At 40.8% G+C, this 10,424-nt stretch overlaps 2 protein-coding genes across 4 annotated transcripts; one reads left to right on the top strand and one right to left on the bottom strand.

Annotated features, from left to right (window-relative positions):
• The first annotated feature begins 2,195 nt into the window (after positions 1-2,195).
• LOC112189558 (LRR receptor-like serine/threonine-protein kinase RGI5) lies at positions 2,196-3,827 on the top strand. Its single transcript, XM_024328903.2, has one exon. It carries the CDS (start codon positions 2,407-2,409, stop codon positions 3,643-3,645), a length of 1,239 nt encoding a protein of 412 aa, XP_024184671.1. The 5' UTR covers positions 2,196-2,406; the 3' UTR covers positions 3,646-3,827.
• A 1,518-nt stretch (positions 3,828-5,345) lies between these two features.
• On the bottom strand, positions 5,346-9,211 carry LOC112188389 (RCC1 domain-containing protein RUG3, mitochondrial). Of its 3 annotated transcripts, none has more exons than XM_024327493.2 (7): positions 8,563-9,211; positions 7,927-8,066; positions 7,498-7,692; positions 6,845-6,973; positions 6,579-6,734; positions 6,048-6,228; positions 5,346-5,968 (listed from the first exon to the last, which is right to left on the bottom strand). In XM_024327493.2, exons 1-7 carry the CDS (start codon positions 9,075-9,077, stop codon positions 5,938-5,940), a joined length of 1,347 nt encoding a protein of 448 aa, XP_024183261.1. In that variant the 5' UTR covers positions 9,078-9,211; the 3' UTR covers positions 5,346-5,937. The 3 variants fall into 3 exon arrangements, with proteins under 3 accessions (XP_024183261.1, XP_024183262.1, XP_024183260.1); XM_024327494.2 differs by having other exon boundaries at positions 5,346-5,956; XM_024327492.2 differs by having other exon boundaries at positions 5,346-5,730.
• Between the last annotated feature and the right edge of the window lie 1,213 nt (positions 9,212-10,424).

The raw sequence follows: 10,424 nt of genomic DNA, 5'->3' as shown, positions 1-10,424 counted from the left end.
GAATAGTGTTGGGGGAAGAGTCAATTTTTTTGGAGGGAAATTAAGATAGAAATGAGGGAAATGGACAAAATGTCAGATGAGGTTATAACAGTCATTTTAGTGGTCAATTTGGGTGAAATGTCTGATTTATCCCTGCAATTAACGAATGATTAACGGAATATAGACGGAAGTACCTTAATGATGTGGTTTTGGAAGTTCAGGTACCTATTTGATCATTTTAAAAGTCCAGGTACCATTCAGTCCGGTCAGACATAGTTCAGACCCCACCTATGATAAAAACCCTTAATATAATGTGGATCCATACCTAGACGGATAAGTTCCCGAGCATATTGATAAACATGCCAAATGATGTAGGATTGACTTTTGATACTGCTAAAATCTTATGTAATAATTTGGAAAAAAAATATATGAAAAAGTAATTTCAGCCAACACTTTCAGACAAGAGTAAAACACTTATTTATTAACGGGTGTTTTTTTTTATAATAATTTATTAATAGTGTTTTTTTTTAATCAAACCCAAACTCATAGGGCGTGTGCTAATATATTCATCTAAAGCAAAATAGATCGTTACATGTCATTCCGCTGCCATCTACAGACAGACAAGAATGTAGTGGTAGTACCCATAGTGGTACATAGAAATAGACATACCCATTAGACATTCATGTAAGTAGATACCCGTCCGACAGCAGACCCCTAGACGTCAGCACAAGCCTGAGGCCAGCCCCGACGCCAGAGAGCTGCCGGACGAGCTCGAAATTGCACTTGGGAAAAACCGGCCTTTAGGGTTTAGAGAGAAGTTGGAGGCGGCTCATACTTATACAGTGTTGCTCACCTACTCATTAATTATACAAGAAAATTAAGTATGCTTAACCACTCATAGATTTAAATCCAACGGTGAAATATAAAACAAGTCAAAGTAATAGAAGATAATCGACTACCATCCTCAATAATTGTATACAAAAAGTATAAGTTCTGTACTCAACTACTCATGATGAAGCATAATTCCATCATGAAAGAGCAAGGTGTATATTAAACGGGAGTAAATCAGCTGTCCCAACTTTCCCCTATCTCTATTCTGTCACTTCATCAGCCTTTGACACCTGTCATCTCTCTTAACGGATAGTTAACTCTGTTAACTATTTTAATCTCCATTATTTGTTCAATTAAAAACTATAAATCAGCGAAAGATAAAAAAAAATCAACAAAAGCAAGTCCATGCTGGTCTCTACCTTGTCTCTTGGGAACCAAATCCAAATCAATTTGGTCCCAACTGATTCGCAAACAGTTGTGGTTCATCTTTCTCTGACGATTCGTGATGCTTTTGAGGTGTAGATCTGACATCTAAAGATGATCAGAGAAGATTATAAGGGTCATATGGGTCATGAAGAAAAGCAGAAGGGGAGGTAGGTGGAGTAGCAAAGGGAAAATCGGAAGGTTGTTGCATACCATTGTATGGGTGAAATATGGTTGTGATGGTGGAGGTCATGAACCCAGAAGGCCAGATGAAAATTTTGTTTGTAGAGGACCAGATGAGCATGAGAAGCCAGAAAAAAAGAAAAAAAAAATTTGGACATTTTTGAAGAAGAAGAAGAATTCGGTGTAAAAGATAGAACTTCCAGAAAATGACCCTGAATCAATGAATGGGAGACGAGACTAAAACAGTGGGAAGAAAGTCTCAATTGGGGTGAATGGGAACCCAAATTATAATTTTATTTTTCTGCTGTGTTTTTTAAATTATTTATAGAAAGGATATTAACAGAGTTAGTGGGATGTTAAATTCGTAGACACGTGTCAGAACATCATTGAAGGGACAGGTTTGGGACATGTGTTTTGGGGACAGTTGATTTCTTTCCATATAAACCATACCTTACGACCAAGCATGCAAGGTTGGTGAACTTTTTCCTGACATTTAGTCTCTACTATATCCATGGTTCCATAATCATCATCGGTTAATTGCAAGCACGTTTAATAAAGCAAACAAAAAAAAAAAAAAAATTGATAACCCACCATTGATCGATCACCAGAAAGCAGTATGATCCAGGCCAATTAAGTATCATCTAACCAGTGAGGCTTTAACCACCCTCACCCTCCTAACACTAAAAGCTCATAATCATGGAGCTCCAAATTAAAATGCTTAACGTACCGTCAAAATTTGCCAAATTAATCCCCTCTGACTGGACCCCCTACCATATACTCATTTCAAGCTAGACTCATAAGCCCTAACCGACGCTACTTCCAAATCTATATAAGCCAATGCCAATAAATACCACTCGTCGACCCAAATAAATACACCGTGACGAAACCCAACGGTTACATCGTCATCATATGAAATATAGTAATATACCTCTCTTCGTCTTCTTCCTCCTCCTCAGCTCTCACTGAAATAAGCTCAGTGTCTCCGTACTAATGGAAAAGAATCCTCATGCACTGCTTCTACTCCTTTTTCTACTTCTCCTCAATCTCTCTCTTCCTTCGCTGCAACAGAAGCTCGACGCCCTCGATCTCCGCGCCCTTGTTTCCATCAAGAACTCTCTCACCGACGTCCCCTCCCGCCGCTCACGCGCCGGCTTCTTCTCCACGTGGGACTTCGCATCATCAGATCCCTGCTCCTCATTCTCCGGCATTACATGCTCCTCCCTCGGCCGTGTCACCACTCTCACACTCGGCACCGGCCTCGCTGACTCTCCCGGCCTCGCCGGCTCCCTCCCTCCCGCAGTCTCCGACCTCGCCGAGTTGACTCAGCTCATTCTCTACCCCGGAATCGTCACCGGTCCGATACCAACCCAGCTCGGCCGGCTCGTCAACCTCCGAGTTATTTCCCTGACCAACAACCGCCTCACCGGTCAGATTCCCTCCACGCTCTCTCTCCTCACCAAACTGCACACTCTCGATCTCAGCTACAACCGCCTCACCGGCTCAGTCCCGCCGGGTCTCACCCGCCTCCCAATGCTCAAGGTTCTCATTCTCTCCTCCAACGACATTTCCAGCGACATTCCCTCCGTCGTATCCCAACTCCTCCATCTTGACTTCAGTCGCAACAGACTCACCGGCCACCTCCCGCAACGGCTCCCTTCCACTCTCCGCTACGTCTCCCTCGCTGAGAACGACCTAGAGGGACCCATCTCCGGCTTCTTCGACTCGCTCTCCGACTTAGTGCACCTCGACCTCAGCATGAACCGCTTCAGCGGGGCCCTCCCGGCGTCGCTGTTCCGTACTTCACTCCCTTCGCTACTGCTGCAACGGAACAATCTCTCCGGGTGGGTCCCTTCGGTGGTCCCGGAGGATCAGCCATCGTACGGCGAGGGATCGATCGTGGACTTGAGCCACAACTCGCTCACGGGTGAGCTGTCGCCGATTTTGGCAAGCGTGGAGAGCCTGTATTTGAATAACAACCGTCTGATCGGGAAGGTTCCGAGGGAGTACGTTAAGAGCGTGTACCTGGGCACCACCAGAACATTGTACTTGCAGCACAATTACCTATCCGGGTTTCCGGTGGAGCCTGGGTCGGCATTGCCTGACACGGTGTCGTTGTGCTTGAGTTACAACTGCATGGTGCCGCCGGTGGGACTGGCGGCGTGCCCGACCAGCGCGGGCACCGAGCTGTCCCGGCCGGCGTCGCAGTGTACGGTGTTTAATTACGGCTAGCTACATTAGTATACTAATATGGGGAATTGGTCATACATATTCGGAAACTTATTTAATGAGCATGAGCTGCTACAATATATTAAGAAAGTCTGTACAACATAACATCATTATAATCATATATCCAACCACCTTATATCTTGTATTTGTTTATGTCCATAGGCAATTGTAAAGAAAGTACCTTATATTGCTAGGCTTTTTTTTTTCCTTCTTAATAAAATTGTTTGGATTCCATTTCAAAATCATATTGGAGAGTATAACCCATGATCTAATGTACTAATTTAGCGTATAATTACCTACTTGGCGATGACACTTCAAAGGTTGAAACCAGCCAGATGCTTAACAGAGTATGTTCATTGAAACCGCTTTAAAGCAAGCTTTTAAGCCGGAGATTGCAAGCAGGCCATGAAGTATGCAAAGTGAAACCTTCCAAGAGTATTTGGATTGAACAGTAGCTAAATTGGACGTTAGACTACCGACTCACCAGACTCGATGAAACTTAGGATTACGTCAAGGGATTCAAACTCGAAATCACTCGTACTGTCGAAGTAAAATCAACCGATGTACTTCTTATGATGTGACATACTATAGTGACTAGAGCATTAGAGATGTTCTATGATAATCAAGTAGTAACTTTCCCTTGTGATTTGAAATCATGCAAGGGAAGGGGAAGTATTAATGGGGGCCATGGTTCATAAATGTTTGTCGTGAGAGATGTGAATAAGATGGAGCCGAACTGGGAGAGAGAATAATTGAAGTTTGTCACGCCACCAAACGATCATCACAGACTTACAGGAGGGAGGGGCTGCCGTCGCGTGGTCCACAATCACGTCTATATTTTATCTCCTTGACTCTATCCCCAGAACCAAGAAAACCTATTCCACAAGCAATTGATGTTTATAGTTTTATACCCTACTTAGGTCACAGCCTCACAGGTGGGTGAACAACCCCAACGTTCGTATTCTTTGTTTTCTTATCAGATAGTTTAAAACACATGGTAAGAGCAAGTTCACCAGTTGGGTCACCCACTATTCACTGCTTTTTAGTGTTAATTTCATCATCTGAGTCATGAGCACAGTGTATTTCGTGCCCTGAGTCACCCTGTACAGTGTCCTGGGTCACCATGGTAACCTGCACAGTGTATTTCGTGCCCTAAGTCACGGGCACAGTGTATTTCGTGACTCAGAGAATGAAAATATACACTAAAAAACAGTGAATAGTAGGTGACCCAGTAACCCAACGGGTGAACTTGCTCTAATGGAGAGGTCTCCACCAAAAAAGATAGGAATGCTGTTTTTACAGTGAAGAGTGGACCAAAATAAGTGTGTGCTGCAGAAACCAAGCTCACAGTCTTGTGTAGCCAAGGACGACAATGATGTGTTTTCTGTCATGGAAGTTACAATACCTGAAGCCTCATCACATCAGCAGATGGTAGCCAAAGAAAGCAAGCTCAGTCTATGTACTTTAATACTCAGAAAACCCATGGGTAAATGTTATAACCCTATCGGATAATCGGTAGGTAAAAGTGAGGGAAAAGAAAATTTTCTCCATAGCTAAAAAACACAGTGAAAATCAGTAAATCACAGCACGAAAATTCTTGGTAGAAGTTCCTATTAAAGCAGCATACCATTGAATCATTGATGCCAACCACAAAAACTCCACGGAGGAGATAACATAATGGTAAAGATATCATGAGAAATATAGAAGACAATACACTTCAGTCAGAAATACTCTATTGATCTGCACTGCAGCAAGTATAGATTATTCATTATTGATCCCCACTGCAGCAACTGAACAGCCTCAGTGGAAACTTTGAACAAAAATTGTAGTAAAGTTTGGGCAAAAGTCTGAGACTGGTTCAAGTAACTAGGACAACAACGAGGGAAGAACAATGGGGCATTACAGGAATAATACAAAATAGGATATCTACCACCTCTACAATAATTTAACCAAAAAAACAAAAAACAAAAAACAAAAAAAAATTGGAAAACTCTCATGGGTACAATAATTGTGTTCTGTCAAATGTCATCAGATCTTGCAACAGGCTCTGAGGCATAGCATTTGGAGGGGTTTGATTGTGAACAAGTTCTGTAGGGAACATTGACGTGCCAGAGTGAGAAGGCAAAGCAACTTCTTGCAATCAAGTATTCAAAATTTATACCCTGTTTACTATTATTTCATGGTCTTGGAATCTCAATTGACTAGCAGTCCTCATCTTTCTCTCATTCTAGTCTTGTATCAGTTTAAGTTTAACCTCTCAATCATAGACAAATTCATTTTCTCCTCCATTGCAGCTCACTTGGATGATTCACCCCTGTTATGGGATCTATATACATTAATTTTTTTTTTTTAAGAAAAAGAAAAAACAAAATCATCACGGTGCGAATAATCTTTGTGAACCTGACCTTGAAACCAAACACATAGCATGAGATGCACCAACTGCAATTGAAAGAACATTGTGGGGTCCTAATCCATCATCCTCCATAAGAAATTTGACTTCAACAGGGCTTGATTGTATCTCTGGCAGCCCAGGAACTCCTAACTGAGAATCTTTGGTGTATCCCCACATATACAACTTCCCTGTATCTATTACGAAACAAAGAAGACTCAATGAGTCTAAAATCAGAAGTATGAAAATATCAAGTTTACTACTTTGAACCAATATCTGCCTAAGCATGTTCACACTCAGACCTCCTTTTCAGTCCAGTCCCTAAAGCATCAACAAATACCAAACTAAATAAAAGTACATGACTAATGACAAATCCCTATTGGATGGTTAATGAAAATACAAATCTACTAATGCCATCTACTGTAGTACTGTATCTCATTGTAAACACTCTGAGGGAATGTAAAATTAAATGCAATACGTCTACCAATTTGAGTGCACTAAAACATCTAATAAATCACAGTCCCAAAGAAGACAGGCATCATCTTACCAGTTATAGCTGCTGAAGATGAACCTCCACAAGCTATATAGATGACACGCTCATCAGTTAGAGCCTTCACAACTGTAGGTGTTTTTTGATTTTGGACAGAAGAGTTGCCCAACTGACCATGTCCACCATGGCCCCAAGAAAGTACTTTACCTTCATCTGAAATAATAAACATCAAGAAAACAGGACCAAAAATAAGACTTAAACTTTCAAGAAATAGAGACCATAAAATTGTCGCCACTTCAATCACAACACAGCTGTTACTTTACCAGTTAATGCAATAGAATGATATCCACCGCTTGCTACCTGAATGATACGAACGCCTACAAGACTAGGTACAGGTTTTGGTTGCCAGCCACCAACCCTATCACCCCTTCCAAGCTCAAAGTTAGAGTTTGCTGCAAAAAAACACCAAAAAAATGAGATAAATATGGCAGTAGCTTCACAAAAAATGAAGCAGATAAAGATTGAAGTCTCAAAAACGGCAATAACCACGAGAACAAATTAATTAAAGCCCCTTAATGAAAAGCACCAGCGAAACCACTCTTTATAGACTTCCAATGACTTACATAGGTAAAACATACAAAATCCACATTTTGATTCCATTATGCTCCTATCGAATTAGTCTGCAAGCCTAAATTCATTTCCACAAACTAAAGACTCAAGAATGTTGGAGAAGGTTTGATAACAACACCCCTATTTTGTCCAGTGACTTTATTACACTCACCAAGTTACTAGGCCTAGGCATTATGTTCTGAAGTTACAGCATATTATGATTTAGGAAATCCATGATTATAAGGGCATAAGATCCCTCTTTTCAATATTTTCTTTCACTAGGTTCCCCATAAAACAAAATGAATAGACTTGCATGAGAAAGAGGGCATGGGAGCAAACAAAAATACACATAAAAGTAGCACCTTACCCCCCCAATTCCAAAGTTCCCCATTCTCAGTTAGTACCATAGTGAAAAACCCTCCGCAAGAAACAGCAGCCACAGGCATAGGTAATGCTTTCACTTTGGAGGGAATGCTAAGTCCACCACCCTCATTTGGGCCGCGATTAGGACCAAGGCCCAATCTACCATCCCCTTCATCTCGACCCCAAGTATAAAGTTCTCCTACATAGAATAAGTAATAGCCAGTTACATAATGAAAAGTTAATAGACACGTAAATTCTATTAAATCCTCCAAATGGAAACCACTATACATGCGCAAAGCCACACAAAAAGAAAGTGAGAAAGTAGAAAAGCATGTTATATGCTACCCCTTCAACCACAAATATTTCAAGTCCATTAGTATGATACATCCAGCCAGTGCAAAAATTACTCCAACAATAGATAACAATATCAAACCTGATTCTGTGATGGCAGCAGTATGCGTCCCACTAGTTGAAACATGTTGTATTCTCCCACTCCATGAACCTTCAACCAATCTAGGAAACAATTCTCTGGTATAGATAGAATGTCCCAGTGCACCAAAACCACCATAACCCCTGCAAGCTTCATGTTCAATGACAACAATTACGTCATCCAACCAAAAGCATGATTTGATAAAGCACCATGCTCAATGCACTTCAACTTGCAGCAGACATAGGAACAATATAATAATCGAGGTAATGGTGTTAACCAGCGGTTGCATTCATGCCGCTTTGAGAGTCAATAGCAAATTAGCCTCCAACAGATAACACGTACATGTAATCTGATCATTTCCTCGCAAATAGCAAATGACACTGGTTATTTCCTACAGTTTGAGACTAGAAACTAGTATTCTCGACAAGATGCAAACTTTACAAGAATCTGACATCAGAAGTCACTAAAGATTCAAACTTGAGTCCTACTCAACCATCTTTTCTGCTATGCAGTCATATTTTCTATAATTGCAAATCATGAAGCCAATGTGATAATGATAAAAGCAGCACACTTTTCTACAAACAAGAGAATGCAATTGATGAAATGCTAGAAATGTGAAGTCTTTACTATTGTACTGACCAAGTATAGACGTCGCCGGGAGAGGTGAGGGAAACAGAATGCAACCCACCAAGCGAAACGCACCGTATCGACTCCAAATAGGGATTCAATGTGGGCAGAAACGCAGAGTTTTCATGCCCAAAACCGAGTCGACCCCCATCGCCTTTACCCCAAATCCAAACCTTGCCGTCCACCAATAGCGAAGAGTGAAACAACCCACAAGAAATGCCCACCTCCAAAACGCCATTACCGTCTTTGGGTGTTTGGATTTTGCCTGGAGTAGGTGAGAGGGTGAAGGAGGAGGAGGGGACGGCGAGGTTGGCCACCGGAGATGGGTAGAGCCGGATTTCTTCGATGCCGCCGCCGAGTTGGCCGGAGGCGCCTCGGCCCCATGAGAGGAGTTGGAGGGCTGTGGTGGGTCCCGCGTCGTTTTGGGTGGCGGTGGGGGAATAGAGAGTGGGGATTTTGGTTTTGGTGGAGAAGTGGCGCGTGAGGTGCGTGAGGGAGCGGCGGCGGAGAGTGAGATAGGCGGTCATTGTTGATGGTTTAATCTATCATTGTTGATGGTTTGATCAGGAATCGAATAGTTTTGGTGTGGAGAGACTGAGAGAGTGAAAGGAATGGGCTTTGATTTGGAGGGTTTTAGAAAAGGGTTTAACAATCTGACTAAAAAAATAAAAATAAAAAGGTTATAAACATGACTGCAAAATAATTGTAGCAAATTACTACAAAAAACGAGAACAAAGAAAATCCAAAAAGACATGAAATAGCCTGCGTCCGCGGAAGACTATTTTTTTTTTTTTGAAAGGTGAGACGATGTGTTCTATAGTGGTATGTAGGCCTGCCACTCGGTCGGTTCGAATCGGTTATGGGCATTACCAACTTCAAAACTAAAGTTTTCGGTTTTGAAATTGACTTACCAATTACCAACCAAAACTTTCGGTTATTAATTATTTTTACCAAATTCGGTATTTCGGTTTTCGGTATTACCAAACTTTACAACAAATATATTTTCAAAATATAAATTAGAATCAAACAATACGACTTTACCGAAACTGAATAACACTCTTATATCTAGAGTCTCATAACTAACATATACAAAAGATATTGTCCTTAAATACATAGCTAGAGATCTTTGTGCAACTCTACTTTCCAAAATACAAAAGGATCAGCTTCTGCTGCTGAAATGAGGATACTAAGTTCTTTCTAAATATAAGCATCCCTGGTTCTTTCTGATATAAACAAAAGCTACCTCCAAGGTACAAAAATGCTAATTTAGTCTTCTATATAGAGTTAAAAATGCTAATTTATGCTAATTTCCTACGTTGATTGGATTTGATGATTAAATATTTTAAACATACAGTTAAAAATTTGATCATTTTCGTCCTCATTTCGACTTCAATCCATATGATCACTAACAATAGTCGTTTTTGTCCATATAGTTATTAATTAGAGTTCTTAAAGGGTAACCACACTGAAACAAGATTTTGAGTTGCAACTTTTCACATTGTTAGATGGAGCTCGTCTGTATGAGCCTGTGGTTTCAAAGGGCACAAAAATCAGATTTGAGAAAGAATTATTAAGGCCAAATTTGCGAAAAGGATATTTTGGTAAATGACTATAAAAAAAGATTGACTGCATTGACCGAGACCGAAACGACGACAAACGAGACCGATTATTTCATATCATGTCTATTACTATGCTATGAATACGTGGATGAAGTCAGATTTACCATCAGACTTTTTTTATTTATCAGCTCGCACGAAATGTTTATATGTCTACTAGTGTTGTCTACCATATTCATCAGTTATGTAGAAATGTATACCTATCAAAACCAACAAGTCAAAAAATCAATACATTGGATAACCGACCGGTGGATATAA

Source organism: Rosa chinensis, chromosome 2, assembly GCF_002994745.2.
Source record: "Rosa chinensis cultivar Old Blush chromosome 2, RchiOBHm-V2, whole genome shotgun sequence".
Lineage (NCBI taxonomy): Eukaryota > Viridiplantae > Streptophyta > Magnoliopsida > Rosales > Rosaceae > Rosa > Rosa chinensis.
This window is presented reverse-complemented; position numbering and strand designations above follow the sequence as displayed.

Bases quoted from the DNA above. Each gene is read 5' to 3' on its own strand.
- LOC112189558 (XM_024328903.2), top strand. From the start codon at position 2,407: ATGGAAAAGAATCCTCATGCACTGCTTCTACTCCTTTTTCTACTTCTC.
- LOC112188389 (XM_024327492.2), bottom strand. From the start codon at position 9,077: ATGACCGCCTATCTCACTCTCCGCCGCCGCTCCCTCACGCACCTCACG. The intron at 7,693-7,926 runs GTTTGATATTGT...TATTCTATGTAG, and splicing joins TGCTGCCATCACAGAATCAG to GAGAACTTTATACTTGGGGT. The intron at 6,229-6,578 runs GTAAGATGATGC...GTTTCGTAATAG, and splicing joins ATCTTCAGCAGCTATAACTG to ATACAGGGAAGTTGTATATG.